This window comes from Dendropsophus ebraccatus, chromosome 2 (assembly GCF_027789765.1).
Source record: "Dendropsophus ebraccatus isolate aDenEbr1 chromosome 2, aDenEbr1.pat, whole genome shotgun sequence".
Classification (NCBI taxonomy): Eukaryota; Metazoa; Chordata; class Amphibia; order Anura; family Hylidae; genus Dendropsophus; species Dendropsophus ebraccatus.
The window spans coordinates 16,378,986-16,397,915 of NC_091455.1; the positions used below are offsets into that span (position 1 = coordinate 16,378,986).

The 18,930-nt window shown below is 42.9% G+C and overlaps 1 protein-coding gene across 3 annotated transcripts in view; it reads right to left on the bottom strand.

Moving 5' to 3' along the window:
* Positions 1-18,930, bottom strand: part of EFR3A (EFR3 homolog A) — a 97,943-nt gene that overhangs the window by 57,926 nt on the left and 21,087 nt on the right. For all 3 annotated transcript variants that reach the window (XM_069957087.1, XM_069957088.1, XM_069957089.1), the window contains 3 exons: positions 4,789-4,865; positions 4,059-4,186; positions 1,696-1,846 (listed from right to left, as the gene is read on the bottom strand). In XM_069957087.1, the coding sequence (XP_069813188.1) occupies positions 1,696-1,846; positions 4,059-4,186; positions 4,789-4,865 (356 nt within the window). The remainder of the gene's footprint in view (positions 1-1,695; positions 1,847-4,058; positions 4,187-4,788; positions 4,866-18,930) is intronic.

Here is an 18,930-nt window from a genome sequence, read left to right on the forward strand (position 1 = left end):
ACCAGCCATTGCGGCCTCCTTACATACAGCAGAGCCGAGGGGAAATTGTGGATTTTTTTTTCTTCACTTTTCTTTAGTATAGAAATGAATATTATACTGGGCTTATTTGTTGCATAGATACAGACCGATAAAACTAACAATTTCTTTCAGCCTCAATCCAGCGACTTAAAGGAAAAAAATAAGGGCTTAAAAATAGCTCTGGGAACGATTAAAGCGATAACATCAAATAGTGCGCCGGTTGCCAAGAGGACAACATTCTTGACCTAGTTTTTTTGCAGGATGAGTATTTTATGAATATTTTACTGATAGCAATATAGGAGGCTAAATAAAGACTGAGCTCTCTGCTGGAGATTTCTGACAGTCAAGCGTATCCTATCACCAGAGCAAAAAGAGACGAGAGGAGAAAAAAAAATCCAAAATCTTTCAAGCTGAAGAGTCACAAGCGTCTCGTCGACATCTGTCTATCTCTCCAGTAAGTAGGGAGGTTTAACTCAAAATTTTTACAGTAACAAAAAAAAAAAAAATGTGACAAACACTCAAATGCATCAAAGAAGGGGGAAAAAAAAATAGCATAGAAAAAATCTAATCCTGTTTTATGTTTAAGTCTGTGGCATGGCAGGAGGTGAGCCCGCTCCACACATAGCGGCTGCCAGCTGTGTTATACTGTACAAACAGCACCTGTAGCCAACGTTGGGGATCAGCAATGGCTCTGATTTCAAGAATTTCAGATACAATAATCAATAGTCACCAAAGCATCTGGGGGGATAGAAAGAGAGATTGAGGGGAGCCCTCTGTCACATGACAATGGGGTGCTGCTGGGTGACCATAGCAAGCAGGGGCATGATGATACTTGTATTATACCCATAGGCCAAATCCCCAATATACACTTATTACGGGAAATACTTATAAAGGGTTTTTCCCTGCACTTTCTACTGCATCAAGGCTTCACTTCCTGGATAACATGGTGACGTCACTTCCTGGATAACATGGTGACGTCACTTCCTTGATAACATGGTGACGTCACGACCCAACTCCCAGAGCTGTGTGGGCTATGGCTGCTGGAGAGGATGATGGCAGGAGGACACAGAGACAAAGGGCTCTGGAGGGACACTGAGCATCCCCCTGCCATCATCCTCTCCAGCAGCCACAGTGCGCACAGCTCTGGGAGTCGGGTCGTGACATCACCATGTTATCCAGGAAGTGACATCACCATGTTATCCAGGAAGTGACATCACCATGTTATCCAGGAAGTGACATCACCATGTTATCCAGGAAGTGACATCACCATGTTATCCAGGAAGTGACATCACCATGTTATCCGGGAAGTGACATCCCCATGTTATCCAGGGAGTGACATCACCATGTTATCCAGGAAGGGAAGCCTTGATGCAGTAGTAAGTGCAGGCAAAAAAGCACTTCAAGCTCTGAACTGGAGTCACCTGACATTGCGCTCCTGTCTGTGAGGACAAGGACAACACGTTAAAAATAACTGTACAGAGTCTCAGCTCAATTTAGGAATGAAAACCTCAGCTATCAGGCTCTTATAATTATAGATAGTTCTGGGGGGACATTCCCAAATAGCAATATTACAGGTAGTTTAGTGGTCACAATAACGCCCTCTGGTTACTGAGTCAGACAAAACACCTCCTGTTTTATCAGTGTCTCTTCCTACTACATAACCACTACAATACTCACAGAATTGGTGCCGTACACTTGCAGCTTAGGTTCTCCTGACTCCAGAAGTTTCGCCACCATGTGCAAGAAGCTCTCTACAAAAGGTTTGATGCTCTGGGAGTGGCACGCCATAAGTAGCTGGTCCAGGGCCTCCATGGCAATGAACACATTGCTAGAGATTAGGGAAGACAACAATAGGATGGTAAGAGCATGGGACACCATCGCGGAATAAAAACACAGAATACAGAACATAATATGGATTCAGCAATGATCTCACAGTATATGCCTTTTATTATTTTTTGAAGGGGCTATCCCACAAATACTTTACCGCTCTATTATATTAGAAAAAAAAAAAGAAAAACGCTCCTCTGTCTGGATATTGCTGTTATACTTGTTACAGCGCCCCCTCATGTTCTTTTAATGCCGTCAGAACATGTAACTCATGTGTCTGTAGCTGGTGAATATAAGAGACTTCTAGCAATCACCAATTATTACAGCTTAGCTGCACAATATCAGGAATGATTCTGCTGTTGTCTAAGAGAATCCACGAGGTGGGACGGAGCTCCCGAGTGTGTGCAACCACCAGGAGTGAGCATGTGCGACCACCGGGACTGAGCTCCAGAGCGTGTGCGTCCACAGGGACTGAGCTAAAGAGCACATGCAACCACCAAGACTGAGCTCCAGAGCGCGCGCGACCACCAAGATTGAGCTCCAGAGCGTGTGCGACCACAGGGACTGAGCTCTAGAGCGTGGGCGACCATTGGGAGTGAGCACGTGCAACCACTGGGACTGAGCTCCAGAGGGCATGCGACCACCAGGACTGAGCTCCATAGTGTGCCTGACCACCGGGACTACGCTCCAGAGCGTGCGTGACCATTGGGAGTGAGCATGTGCAACCACTGGGACTGAGCTACCGAGTGTGTGCGACCACCGGCACTGAGCTCCTGAGTGTGCATGACCATTGAGACTAAGCTTCTGATCATGTGCGACCACTGGGAGTGAGCACGTGCAACCACTGGGACTGAGCTACCGAGTGTGTGCGACCACAGGGACTGAGCTCCAGAGCGTGTGCGACCACCGGCACTGAGCTCCTGAGTGTGTATGACCATTGAGACTAAGCTTCTGATCATGTGCGACCACTGGGAGTGAGCACTTCCGACGACTGGGACTGAGCTCTCGCGCTTGTGCGACCACCGGAACTGAGCTCCTGAGCACATTAGGTGTTTGTAGAAAAGTTTACATGAAATAACGTAGCAGGCGTTGTTCTCACACATCTATCATAAAGGGCTGCCGCCAGCCACTTCTTGGTGGAGAATGACGAGGATTTCCATTTCCTCTGCATAAAATACAATAAGTGTTGATTGTTCGTTCTCAAGCTGTTCCCCTTTATGCTGATATTTTTTACTGTAAAGTGTAAAACGAGTAAGTGTGTGCCGGAGGTGGAGGACTCTTAGGACTTCAACAAAGAGAGGTCAATAGATTAAGAAAAAAATTCTATGCTCTAGTATAAAGATTTATCTGTGCAGGGACTCTTCTTTTTCTACAACTATAAGAGGTGTTTATGCCGGTGGCTTAAAACCCTCTCTGTAAGAGGCATTTCAGGGTCCTACAGGGGTCAAGCCAGTCTCCTCACCTGAATCCACTAGAAAATCTTTAGAGGGAGCTAAAACTCAATGTTGCCCCCAGCAACAGCTCCAACAATGAACATTACACATCTCTCCATTCTCTGTAGGTGGGAAAATCGACAGCGTATCAAATACTTATTTCCCCCACTGTATTGGTTATGTGTGTGCGCACTGGCTTAAAGGTAAAAGAAACTGATACTCATCTATCTGCTGTCACTCCAATGGTCTCCACACAGTGCTTTCTGGTGATTACATACAGCGTCACCATTCGAGCTAGTGTATTAAGAAGTGCACCAGGAAGGTCTGATCAGCAGAGACCACCAACACCAAAGGTGTCTTCATATTAGGGAAAACATATATACAACCTCTTCAAGTGTCCAGAAAGCTGCTTATGAGATTGGCTGGTAAGTTCTTCTCTGTGTGGGCAGGAGACATGTAACACATACGGCCTGTATCCAATCCATATCTAAAATATACAATTGAATCTTCCAACAGGGCATAAAAATAAATAATACTGCCAGATCCCCATGGTCTCCAGGAATAAGGGAATGAATTGTCCCACTACACATGCATCCATTATACTATGTATTTCCTGAGAACTTGTGTATACAAAAACACACAAAGGACAGACCCACAGTGCAAACAAGAGCGATCATCTGTTTACTATCAAGGGTTAATAGAGATTTCGGGCTGGCTGACAGAAGACATCATTTCCACTATGAAAAAGAAAGTCAGTGAACACAAATGAGCTTCACTCACCCATAACGGTGTCTGACAACATCTCTGCTCAGCCTCTCCGCTAGGTAAGCGCCAATCCGATCCAGCTTCTCAGGGGCCGACACAGCATAAAATGTTAGTTTTTCCATATCTGCCTTGACAAGTCCATCCTAACAAAACATAAGGGGAAATCTGGAATCAGCATGCAAAATGATCTGAGATATATACCAGTTCACAGGGGCAGTATTATAGTAGTTATATTCCTGTATATAGGAGCAGTATTATAGTAGTTATATTCCTGTATATAGGAGCAGTATTATAGTAGTTATATTCTTGTATATACAGTAGGAGCAGTATTATAGTAGTTATATTCTTGTATATAGGAGCAGTATTATAGTAGTTATATTCTTGTATATAGGAGGTAGTATTATAGTAGTTATATTCTTGTATATAAGAGCAGTATTATAGTAGTTATATTCCTGTATATAGAAGCAGTATTATAGTAGTTATATTCTTGTATATAGGAGGTAGTATTATAGTAGTTATATTCTTGTATATAAGAGCAGTATTATAGTAGTTATATTCCTGTATATAGGAGGCAGTATTATAGTAGTTATATTCTTGTACATAGGAGGCAGTATTATAGTAGTTATATACTTGTATATAGGAGCGGTATTATAGAAGTTATATTTTTGTACGTAGGAGGGAACTTCTATTCTCCATACTAAGCAGTTTTGGAGTATAATTAAAGAACTCAATCTCAAGAACTTACTTTAGGATCTTCAGGGAAGATATTATCCACCAGGCGCTTGTATCGAGGCCGTAATGCTCCACAACAGCCACAGACGCCTAGGAGGCAAAGATGAATATGAGTACTGTGCACTGTCTAGATCCTGACCCCTACAATATAGAGTCATCTATAAAGTAGAAACTAGTGTTTGATATCAGATATAGACCCTACAGACCCTCCTCAGATACCCATAACACATTGTAGATACACATAACACATATTTTAAGGAACATTTGGAAGGATGATTTTCAAAGGAAGTGCTTTGTGTGCCTCTGGTTTTCGTGAATGCTTCCAGCGCTACCATAGACAAAAGGTCTGTAATGCACATGCTTCCTGTGGGCTCCTAACATTAGGTCTGCCAATGTCAGGTCTATAACTTGTTATAGGAAGACAAAAGGCCTCAGATCACGGACCCTTACCAATAGAAGGGATTTCTATGGTGTATCGCTGGCAACCCAAAATCTAGGGATACAGCACATGAAGTTTCCTGTGTGTTTAGTACGGTATGTTGGGGAAAGCTGCTACCATGTTTCTCCAAAAATAAAGCCTCAGTTACAGTCAACTGACCAGATCCCTGACACCGGGTGCGGAGCATCAGCCAATCAGTGCCAGGCTTGTTATGCTCCGCCCCCACCTGCTCAACACAAGCTGCAGGGGATGCAGGAGGGGTAAGAAGATGCACAGTAAGGTACATAGGTAAAGGGGGGTGGGGTGGTACATAGGCAACTGAACAGCGAGGTATACAGTATGGGGACTACCTGCCGAGGGGGGGGGGTATATAGTATGGGGACTACCTGCAGAGGGGGAGGATGTATACAGTATGGGGACTACCTGCCGAGGGGGGAGGTATATAGTATGGGGACTACCTGCAGAGGGGGAGGATGTATACGTATGGGGACTACCTGCCGAGGGGGGGGGGGTATATAGTATGGGGACTACCTGCAGAGGGGGAGGATGTATACAGTATGGGGACTACCTGCCGAGGGGGGAGGTATATAGTATGGGGACTACCTGCAGAGGGGGAGGATGTATACGTATGGGGACTACCTGCCGAGGGGGGAGGTATATAGTATGGGGACTACCTGCAGGGGGAGGATGTATACAGTATGGGGACTACCTGCAGAGAGGGGAGGTATACAGTATAAGGACCTACCTGCAGAGGGGGGAGGCCTATCTACAGGGGATCTTACAGTATAGGTGCCCAACAACAGTGGGACATACAGTTTTGTTGCAATATAGAGTGGGGCTACAGTGTAGGGGCATCCTGTGTTTCTCCGAATATAAGACCTACCCTGAAAATAAGCTCTTGCCTTTTTTCCAAAGAAAGAAAATAGCACCCGGTCTTTAAAAAAACATAAAAAAAAAACTGTATATTGCAAATAAATCTTCCCTGGCCTTAGGTATGGCGGGAAGTCTTCTGTATAGCAGATAGAATTTACTGCACTTAAAACAGTGTCCACCAAAGTACTTGCTAACCAATCTGAACCCCTAAACCGTGTAAGATCTGAGCTCCTAGAAGAAACAGGATCTACAGAAGGTGTGTAATACTGATAAAGTGTTAGTACCCAGCCACCGCGGCAGTAGTATAACTCACACCGACAAGCATTGACTAGAATCCTAGCAGCCGCCTTACAGGAGCAGAACCGCTTAAGTGGTTTCTTCTATAATTCTTTGCCCCCACTAAATGCTGGTGGAGAAGTTATCAGAGAGAAGGTGCAGCGGGTGAGCGGGATCAGGAACGACACTCCATCTCCCTTCTAGTTCTTGTGCGGTTTTAGAAAGTATCTGTCAATCTCTATCAAAGCGAGCGGCGGACGTGGCCTAGAAATGTCTGGAGGTTTTAGGATTATTCCAGGAGGGAGAAAAAAAAACAAAAAAAAAAAAACAAGAATTTTGGAAATCAAACCAGTGTATTCTGAGGCAGACAGGTGGAGTCGCGGCCCTCGCTGCCGGCCGCCACCACATCTGACCGCTCTTTCCTTTGAATTCCCGTTCTTTTATACAATTCATTAAAGTGCAGCGTTAATGGCCATCAATTATTTAACGGAGCGGCCGGCGCAGAGATGGGGGGAGAGGTTTACAGCAACAAATAATTCAGAGCGTCTGCCAACACCTTAAATAACCTCCGCGCACAGGATTCTTCAATGGCAAGAAAATGAATTTTAATGTTTTGCTTTTTTCAGACAGAGAAGAGATTTTGTATCCTTTTATGTCATTTTTAAAGCTTGTTCTTTATTGATATATTAAAGCATTAATTTTTTTGCTTTTTCTCTTTATGTGTAGGAGCTACCCCCATTCAAAATTTTTTTTCGTTCCTCTTTAGTAATTTGTATTTTATAATCATTCTTTCCCAGCTGTAACAGAAATCAACTCTCTAAGCACTAGTTTCCTGAAAAGCTTGTGTTTATACACAGCAGCCGATCAGAGAAGACAAAGCAGCAGGGGGAGGGACAAAGCAGCAGGGGGAGGGACAAAGCAGCAGGGGGAGGGACAAAGCAGCAGGGGGAGGGACAAAGCAGCAGGGGGAGGGACAAAGCAACAGGGGGAGGGACGAGGCAAGTTGTGTGTCTTTGGCTACCTCAGATGCCCAGTAGACCCTGTTGCTAAGAAGTAGTCACAGATCGCAGCTGTGCACTAATCAAACAAAGTTTTAAAGGGGTACTGGAGAGGAAAAAATAATGTTTCTAAATCAACTGGTGTCAGAAAGTTTTACTTCTAATGACATGACAAGAATTTACCACTTCCTGCAGGACACACAGCAGCTGATAAGTACTGGAAGACTGGAAATTTTTCACTAGAAGTAAATTACGACTGTATATAACTTTCTGACACCAGTTAATGTAAAAACTTCCAGAGTGCCCCTTTAATGCAACCAAGCAGTAACAGCTAAGAAAAATAAATAGCAGGCTAGCGTTATATATGGGGACATACTTACATATAATTTTTTGAGCTTTTGCATGAACAGTCGCTTTAAGGGGCCAGTCACACCACACCACACCAAGCAATAAAAATGTCCATAAAGATTATAGCAATGGCTGATTTTACCTACCTAAAAGGGGTATTACAGAGGATAGTGGGAAGGTAAGAGATTGTGGGGGGTCGACCTGTCTACCCCCCTGCAATCTCCGTATCGGGTCCCACTGGCTTTATGTATAGAGCCGCAGGGGTATGGTGCCTGACCTGCGGCTCTATTCATTCCTATGGAACAGATGTAAAAAAAGAGGAGAGTACGCCGGAAGATCGCTGTACTCAGCTCTATAGGAATGAATAGAGCCGTGGGCCACACGCCACATCTGCAGCTCTATTCACAACAGAGCATTCAGAGTAAAGCAGGGGTACAGGGGTCAGGCCCCCTGCGATCTCCTACTTTTCCCCATCCTGTGGATAGGGGAAAAGTGAATTTTTCCTGGAATAACTCTTTAATTTAGGGGGGTATTTACACTGCATGACCTCTTAAACACTGATCATCATGGGTCACTGCTGTCACTGGAACATGGCAAGGCAACTCAAAACACTGTTGTCAATATCCATGCCAAAGGAGATATAGGATACAACCAGTAGTTCCCAGCATTGTGTCCCTATGTCTGCTGCAAGAAGCATGGAGACGTTTACCTGCAAGAGACAATCTGGACTGTCCCGATAGATCTGCAATGCTGTAGAGACAGTAAAGCAAACATGGGGAACCCTAGGCTTTCCAACTATTGCAAAACTACAATTCCCATCATGCCTGGAAAGCCGAAGCTTTAGCAGTATAGCAGTAAATAACAGCCCTGAATGAGGAATGAATAATGGTACCAAGAACCTTTAATATTGTGTGCCTGCAGCCATTTATAAAGCCATTATGAGAGCACCCTACAGTACATGACACCAGTCAGCTGCCTTCACCAGATCAGCAAAACACACACAAGCCCTACATGTGAGTAGATATAGGAGCAGATACCACCCGCAGGGATATACAGCGTTCAATGATGTGATAAGACATCTCATGTATGAAGCAGTTTAACTGCTGACAAGTCACAAAGCAAAGAGTCTGCCTCCTCTGCTACACAGTGACTGACAGCTCTCCATGTAGTCACTCATACAGCAAAGTATTAGCAGTGTGGATGGGAAGGGCAAGAGAAACTCACAGGCTATATGATAACAGTGGGAGGGGCAAGTAAGACTCACAGGCTCTATGATAAGAATGGGAGGGGCAAGTAAGACTCACAGGCTCTATGATAACAGCGGGAGGGGCAAGAAAGACTCACAGGCTCTATGATAAGAATGGGAGGGGCAAGTAAGACTCACAGGCTCTATGATAACAGTGGGAGGGGCAAGTAAGACTCACAGGCTCTATGATAAGAATGGGAGGGGCAAGTAAGACTCACAGGCTCTATGATAAGAATGGGAGGGGCAAATAAGACTCACAGGCTCTATGATAACAGTGGGAGGGGCAAGTAAGACTCAGAGGCTCTATGATAACAGTGGGGGGGCAGGTGAGACTCACAGGCTCTATGATAACAGTGGGAGGGGCAAGTAAGACTCACAGGCTCTATGATAAGAATGGGAGGGGCAAGAGAGACTCACAGGCTCTATGATAAGAATGGGAGGGGCAAGAGAGACTCACAGGCTCTATGATAACAGTGGGAGGGACAAGTAAGACTCACAGGCTCTATGATAAGAATGGGAGGGGCAAGAGAGACTCACAGGCTCTATGATAACAGTGGGAGGGGCAAGAGAGACTCACAAGCTCTATGATAACAGTGGGACGGACAAGTAAGACTCACAGGCTCTATGATAAGAATGGGAGGGGTAAGTAAGACTCACAGGCTCTATGATAAGAATGGGAGGGGCAAGTAAGACTCATAGGCACCATGATAAGAATGGGAGGGGCAGGTAAGGCTAACAGGCACCACAATAAGAGGGGTAGGTAAGACCCACAAGCTACATAATAAGAGTGGAAGGAGTAGGTAAGACTCACAGGCTTCTTGGCATGAATGGGTGGAGAAAGCAAGACTCAGATCCTCTCTCTATGCGTCCTGGCAGAAGGCTTTACACATGTTCTGTATTCCTGTAAGTCCCTCTACATACTTTGTCGCCCTCAGATGCAGCAACATAACACACTCAAGAGGGTTACTAAAGATTAAAAACAGAAACTCCATTTTGCAGCTTTAATAAACCCAGAAACGCTCAGGAAAGCAGCGCACTAGCCATGCATCGATGTTTGATTCTTACTCTTGGGTTTGGCCAATGACCCGCAGTATAAGTGGATCTATGGTTTGTACATTTCCTTTCTGCGGCACTCCTAGCAGCGAGAGACCTTTCATCCCTCTCTACATCTCTTCTATGTGTCTCTATATTCCATTTCTTCTCTAAGTAGCACTTGTGGGGGGCAGGATAATAGCACGACATCCATGTTGGCGCTCTGCGCTTTGTACTAGGATGCAGTTCATTAGACCATGTGGGTTTTGAGCAGATTATCCATCTGACTAACACGAGATGATCTGCAGAGATTGTGATTCATGACTGCAGGTGGAAATTAATCACCTGAAAGAAATAACATGCGGGGAAGATCAGTGGCTCTGAATATTTTAATATGTATTAAGATGTGAACCATCTGATTTCCACTGCGATGACTGGGTCGTGTCTTCTGGAGATGGAGAGCATGCCGGCTCAGGGGAAATTTCAAACGTTCAAGTGAAAAAAAGGGGAATTAAGGGATAAAATGGGAAGGATCAGAAATATGGTTTAATTAAAGAAAAAGGGATCAATATGCACTATTGGAATGGAGATGATTAATTTTAATGGACAATTTAAAGGGGTTATCCAGGATTACAAAAAGGACTGCTACTCACATGCAACAACAGAGCCACCTCTGTTCTTAGGTTGTGTGTGGTATTACAACTCAGCTCCATTCACTTCAATGTAACTAAGCTGCAACATCACACCAAAACTGAGTGGTGCTGTTTCTGGAAGAAGGCGGCCATTTTTTTCTATGCCTGTATAATCCCTTAAAGTGAATGTACCATTGGTACATCCCTTTTCTGGTATTTACATGAATAGAGCGTCGCCCATGTGGGGATGCCGGTACTGCGGTCCTTTTTTGAAATGTGGCCCGGTCCCTGCTGTGGCACCGTTCTATTCCCACGCACAGGTGAGGGGTTAAGCACTGGAGCGGGCCTGACAGTCCCCAGTGGGAGGAAAGCCCCCTCCCCCGCGTCCAGTGCATCACCACCGGCCGCTGCCGGGAATAGAATGGCGCCGTACATGGGAACCGGACCGCAATCAAAAAAAAAAGAAAAAAAAGGACCGCAGTACCAGCACCCTTGCACCGCTGCCAGTCTATTTATGTAAATATCAGAAAAGCGATGTACCGGTGGTACATTTGCTTTAAGGGTGCTGACGCGTACAGGATCTGCAGCAGATTTGATGTTGCAGATATCAATGTAACTACATGACTGAACAAAGCATTAAACCTGCTGCGGATCTTGTACGTGTGAATGTGCCCTAAAAGTTATTCTGTCATCTGCAATCCAAGTACGAAACTGCTGAGACTATAAAACAGCTGTGAGGGCAAGACAATGTATGTTACCTTTCATTTATCTGTCCATGCTTCCATAACGTACATAGATAGATGTTCCCAAACTCCTGAAATTCTGCAAGCTGGAATGCCTCCTCGCTCCCCATCCCATCCCTGTCCCAGTTTGGATTATCTATAGATGACTATCAAGCCATAACAGGGATTAGAGAGGTCACATGTAGTAGTCATACATGATATATGCAGTAGAGGTCACATGCAGTTGTGATACATGATATAATAAGAAATGTATGGATGCAGCAGAGCTAGGATGAAATTGATGACTATAGTAATGGGAAGGGCTCATTATAAGGGGGACGGTACGGAGTACTTCTTTATTTTAGTGGGGGGGTTGGGACCTCAGGAGCAGCAAGTATACTTTTCCCCCCTTCTATGTCTATCTCTGAGTAGCGATGAGCCAACTTAAAAAAAAGTACATGGGTTTGGCCACTCCAGATACCGCCCTAGAGAATCCTGGGAAATATGTATACAGCCACAGGCCATATAAATGTTTTACGAGCAGCCCTACTGCGCTATGCAATTTCTCCAGATGTTGGGACTTAAATATCAAGTAATTGGGTTAAGCCACGTAGCCAAAGCCGGATACTTATCTGAAGTTCACTTGTCACTACCCCTGAGGTCACTTGTCACTACCCCTGAGGTCACTTGTCACTACCCCTGAGGTCACATGTCTCCAGAGCTTGAGGATTATCCCTGGACGCGTCTGTATTCTCAGTGGTAGATGCAGCAGTGCAGAGCTGATTCAGCTTGGCATTGCAGTGTCCAGTCCTAAGTCCGCCCAGACCACCTCCACCAAACCAAGAAGTGAGAGCGGGATGTGGCGACGCTGAGCTGTATCACGTAGGTTAGAATATCCCTTTCAGTTCTATCCAGTAACTAGGCCAATTTCACCTAATATATATGGGAAGGTGTCCAAGATGCAAACATCGGGGCATGTTGGATTCCTTTTTCCTCATTGAGAGCAGATACTCACTTTTTGGTTAGGTTTAATGGTAGTCAGTCTTATAAGAGAATATCATGTGGTATAATCTTTACTGTACACCACATACTATATATACACTGTACATATGTATATATGCTGATGCATAATGGGCAGTGTATGCCAAGGAATATGTCTAACATATGCACCACAATCTGTGAGCATAGCCTTACAAGTATAAGATATCCCAGCAGCCAAAAAATTGAAGACATTAAGTTTTTTGCATTTTTTTTTTCTTGGAGTTCGGCATATTTTATATTAAAGAACCAAAAAATAAAATCCGCAGACCTCTCCGCAACCCAGACAAGTAGACGTAGTTAAGAATACAACAGATGGCAACAAGACACCATCTCAAATGAACAACACGGAGAACAAATAGAACAGTGGTCTCTGGAGGAGTCCGTCACCTGCGCTCACAGCCGCAGTAAATAAATGTCGCCAGCTGATGTTATCATTTCTCAATCTCAGAGCGTGAAATTAAATTATCACCGATACATTAAAAATATATAAATAAATGGGAGCCGGGGCCATCTTGTCTGGCCGATGTTTTGCTCATGTACATACCTACCCAGGCAGGTCAGCAGACGGGGCTCCCAGGCAGGATTGTAGTTATACGTGTCCTGGCTCTCCTCCGTCTGCACTTGTGAATAGCGCCGCATTATCAAGATGCTACGCGGATATCGGGCTGGAAGCCTTGGGCTCTGCTGGTTTTCAACCCTCCGGGTGCACCGGATGATTAACTACTATGCCAACAGGTAATGACAGCGTGACATCACAGCCACCGTACACCTGGATACCGGGTGGATCAGATTCTGAGAACAATACGGAAGGGCGGCCACATGATACAGCATGGAAACTTCTGCAGCCTCCGAGGGACGTCTCACCGTGTCTGATCAGATAAGTGACTCTTCTGAATTCTTCTCCATGCGCTAAATTCTTAAAATTTTATTAAGAAAATTAAATTAGTGTCTATTAGATGGTTATATTATACACGGTGCGTCCTCTGTTGTTAACATTCAGAGTATAAAATTGTGTAAAATTACTGTAAAGCGCCTCCACCTGCAACCTCAATGTAGTGGTGGAGCGTTCACATACACTGGTGTCTAATCGCCTGGATTTCCCTATGGAAAAACTTACCATTTCCAGTTATGGCCGGCTATTGAGTTATTCCTTTTTTTATGATTTTTAGTACACAAGAAGTGGACTTCTTGTTAAACTTCAGTCTTTATGAACGTGACGAGCAAAACGCTGGAGTATCCTTGACGTGTAAAATGTTAGGCCTATACTGTACTATGTACGTTGTCTATAGCAATGGGCGGCATGGTTGAGATTTAGGCTAATAACTAGTGTTGCACAAACCAGTCAAAATACAGTCACCCTAGGGCTACCAGGAAAACATGGATACAGCCATAGGTCATAGACTGCATCCATGTTTTCTTGGACTTCCTAGGGCTGCATCCAAGTTCTGCAGCAGTGATGAATCAAACAATGAGGGTTTAGGTTCAGAGAACATTGACAAACCCAAACATTTTGACAGATTTAGGTTGGGTTCACAATACGTTTTTTTATCCTTTTATTTATTTATTTATTTTTAAACAGATGCATGTGTGCATCCGTTCTAAACAGTTTTTCTATTGAATTCAATATATATAAAAAAAAAAAGAAAACTGATCAGTTTTTTTTAACATACAGAAAAATGTAGTCGACCTCATTTTTGTGTCCGTTAAGAAAAACAGATCCGTTTTGATCCTTTTTTTTTTTTTTTAATGGAAATCAATGGAAAAACGGATCAGAAAGGATGCACATACATGAACCCAGTTGAGGAGTGAAATGTAGGAAATAGAAGTAAGGGCCCTATTAAACAGAACGATTATCGGCCATATTTGGCCGATATCATCCGTTACGGCCGATAATCCTGCTGTAGAATAGTCGTTCATGTCGGCTGATCATTGCGTCGCTTCTTTTTCAAACATGTTGAAAAACAAGCAACTATGATAGCAGCGATCTGCTGCCATCGCTCCGTGGAACAGAAGCAAAGTCTGCAGACCGCCGCTATGCTCTATTGGCTGCCGGAAGATCTAGTGATCACCCGGCAACCCCCCTGCAGCTCCCCGCAGCCCCTGCAGTACTCATTCCCCGCTCGCTGCTATTCCACGTGTTGGCAGTGAGCGGGGAATGAGGGGCAAACGAGTGCTAACAGCTCTCTCTGCACTGCCCTGTGGAATAGGTGCTTAAAAATACTGCTCTTTTTTTTTTTTTTTTTAAACCTAATCAAAATAATCAGCAATCCATTTGTTAAGTCTGGTAAAAGTCGTTCTGGTTCCACTGAGAAGTCTGGATTGAGATTATGGACTGTGCGTCATATAGGATGCATGTATATTACTGACATATTAGGTACCATGTAAGAAGGGGCTCAGGCGAATCCACACTCGACAGCTGTAATACAAATTTTTAAATTACCTCTATATATATATATATAAAAAAAAAAAAAAATCCAGCCTTCCAGTACTTATCAGCTGTTGTGTGTCCTGCAGGAAGTGGTGTATTCTCTCCAGTCTGACACAGTGCTCTCTGCTGCCACCTCTGTCCGTGTCAGGAACTGTCCAGAGCAGCAGCAAATCCCCATAGAAAACCTCTCCTGCTCTGGACAGTTCCTGACATGGACAGAGGTGGCAGCAGAGAGCACTGTGTCAGACTGGAGAGAATACACAACTTCCTGCAGGACATACAGCAGCTGATAAGTACTGGAAGACTGGAGATTTTTAAAATGAAGTAATTTACATGTCTATACAACCTTCTGTAATCAGTTGACTAAAAAAACTTTGTTTTTTTTTTATATATATTTCCGGAGTGCTCCTTTAAGCGCCTGGATGCTGCAGTGAATAGATATTATGGAGCAATTAAGAGGTTAGAAGCCACATGCCTGACACGCTACTGTCATGAAAAAATTTTTTTTTTAATTATGTGAAAGTAATAAAACTTTATAAAAAAAAGATATAAAATGTTATAAATATGTTGATGAAATAAAGATAACACCTGTTTAACGAAAAAGGAAAACACCGATCCCCCAATAATAAATAAATAAAAAAATCCTTAAATTTCACCTAAAAAATAATTACATTTTACAGTAAAAAAAAAAAATTTAAATTCCCACTGGTTCCGGAAAAAAAAAAAACAAGAAAAAATAAGTCTGCATATGGATTGTGGTTTTTAATTGAGGAAGAAAAAAATAAATAAAATAATTTAATCTAAAAATGCTAAAACATGCTCTCATAAAGGTGTACCCCTAGCTCAGCTAAGATAGTTATACCTGTAGGACTTGTCAAGTTAAATATTTTTGCAAATACAGTGGTGCCTTGGATTACGAGCATAATTTGTTCCAGGACCGCGCTTGTAATCCAAATCCACTCTTATACCTAAGCAAATTTTCCCATAAGAAATCACTGAAATGCAGACAATTGGTTCCACACCCCAAAAATAATGATTTTTTTTCATTCCGAATTACATGTAGAACAGATGAAACAAACAATGAGAAACAGCTGAATATGTGATATTATAAGTTACTGTACAGTATAGCAATCAGCATGTGGAGTAATTGCATAAGAATAAAAAAACAGTGGCAGTTTGTAGATACAGGAAGGAGCCGCAGATCCCCATAATGCAGTAGCGTAGTACAACAGGCTAGAATAGAGAAGCAGGGCTGCTGTCAGAGGTCTGTGTGGTCACATGACAGCAATGGGGAAGGGGCGTGTGTTCAGCATGGACCAATCAGGAAGTGAGAATCACAGAGCTGTGCAGGAGGACAGTGACAGAAACCTCTCTATACAGCAGTGTGAATGTAAGTGTAAGGGCCCTATTCCACCGGACGATTATCGTTCGCATAATCGTTAATGATTAACGATCTCAAACGACCGCTATTGCGAAAGACCTGAAAACGTTCACTCATTTCCATGGAACAATAATCGTTACTTATGACCATATTTGCGATAGTTTTTTTCTTCGCTATTGCGTTCGTATCTACTGTGAACGACCGAACGTCTTATTCAATTCGAACGATTTGCGAACGAACAACAATAAAAATAGGTCCAGGTCTTATGAAGCGATCAACGATTTCTCGTTCGGTCGTTAATCGTTAACTGCATTTCAACCGAACGATTATCGTTTAGATTCGAACGATTTAACGATAATCTGAACAATAATCATCCTGTGGAATAGGGCCCTAAGTGCAGGCACCTTATAGCAGCAGTGTGAATAGCTGAGCATGAGTGCAGGCACCTTATAGCAGCAGTGTGTATAGCTGAGTATAAGTGCAGGCACATTATAGCAGGAATGGAGAGGATGGGAAACACAAGGGCTGACAGAGACTGCAGGGAGCATGATGGAATGAGCAGGGCAAATGTGGGCACATACATGCAGCACTCTCTGTCCGGGGAGAGAGGGGTTACACCTATGGAGAGATTACCTCCACAGCCCTGTCCCCTGATGCAAGCCCCAGCCTGAAGTGGAGCTGCTATGATCTGGAAGGTGAGGAACACTTCCTGGGTCAGAGTACAGTTCTGTAGACCTTGCTATGCAGGCCATACCCCTCCACCGCTCCCCCTCCCACCCAGTACAGGGAGCTCTTAAACCAAAGCAATGCTCTTAAACCAAGTTACAATTTTGAAAAACTGAGCTCTTAAACAAAAACGCTCTTAATACAAGTTACTCCTAAACCCGGGTACCACTGTACATTCATTTACCAAACGTGTCTCCTTCTCCGGATATGCTGCTCTTTCCCTCCCATTTTTGACAGCTCACTTGCTAAATGAATGTATATGCAAAAACATTTAACTTGACGAGTCCTACAAGTTTAACTATATTAGCTGAGATGGTAATACTTACTATGGCAGGCTAAAGGGTAGTGGGTTCACTTTTCCACCCTGGAGACTGTGGGGATATATCCAGCACTTAGCTCTCCTAGATATTATGTGAACACTTTAAAATACTATAAAATGTTTATAGACTCTTCAATGCAGCTCGCTCAATTACCCCCCCCCCCCCCCCCCCAGACGATGTATGTGGTAAGCCAAAGGCCAGGACCTCTGCCCGCTCCATCAGTAACACTCATCTCCTCATATTGTGTAGTAGTTCACAGCCAGAGGCATATCTAAAGGCTTGTGGGACCTGGTGAAAAATTTCAGCTTGAGGTCCCAGCAAAGCGACGCAGTCACAGACGGTCCTGGACGGAAGAAGGACGTCGTCTGAAATAGCCGTCCCAGATACTAGCCCCACTTCGTGTCTCCCTCCCTGCTGTAGGCCAGTGATGGAATAAACCGAGTGTTTCTTATCGCGCCTAATGGTGAGTGCCAAATTTTTCATGTTTTGTCGCATATTGATACTCACCTCTGTCCTGAGCACATCAACTATGGCTCAGCTGGTGTGGTCTGAACTTCTGTGCCCCAGGCTGCGAGTTAATCTTCCACTTTATATACTTTATGGCACCGGTATTTTTTTTCTCTACAAGAGTCATTTTAGTAGTTATATTCTTGTATATAGGAGGCAGTATTATAGTATTATATTCTTGTATATAGGAGCTGTATTATAGTAGTTATATTCCTGTATATAGGAGCAGTATTATAGTAGTTATATTCTTGTATATAGGGGCAGTATTATAGTAGTTATATTCTTGTATATAGGAGCAGTATTATAGTAGTTATATTCCTGTATATAGGAGAAGTATTATAGTAGTTATATTCTTGTATATAGGAGCAGTATTATAGTAGTTATATTCTTGTATATAGGAGGCAGTATTATAGTAGTTATATTCCTGTATATAGGAGCAGTATTATAGTAGTTATATTCTTGTATATAGGAGGCAGTATTATAGTAGTTATATTCCTGTATATAGGAGAAGTATTATAGTAGTTATATTCTTGTATATAGGAGCAGTATTATAGTAGTTATATTCTTGTATATAGGAGGCAGTATTATAGTAGTTATATTCCTGTATATAGGGGGCAGTATTATAGTAGTTATATTCTTGTATATAGGAGGCAGTATTATAGTAGCTATATTCTTGTATATAGGGGCAGTATTATAGTAGTTATATTCTTGTATATAGGGGGCAGTATTATAGTAGTTATATTCTTGTATATAGGGGGCAGTATTATAGTAGCTATATTCTTGTATATAGGGGCAGTATTATAGTAGTTAGATTCTTGTATATAGGAGGCAGTATTATAGTAGTTATATTCTTGTATATAGGAGCAGTATTATAGTAGTTATATTCTTGTATATAGGGGGCAGTATTATAGTAGTTATATTCTTGTATATAGGAGCAGTATTATAGTAGTTATATTCTTGTATATAGGAGCAGTATTATAGTAGTTATATTCCTGTATATAGGAGCAGTATTATAGTAGTTATATTCTTGTATATAGGAGCAGTATTATAGTAGTTATATTCTTGTATATAGGAGCAGTATTATAGTAGTTAGATTCTTGTATATAGGAGCAGTATTATAGTAGTTATATACTTGTATATAGGAGCAGTATTATAGTAGTTATATTCCTGTATATAGGAGCAGTAT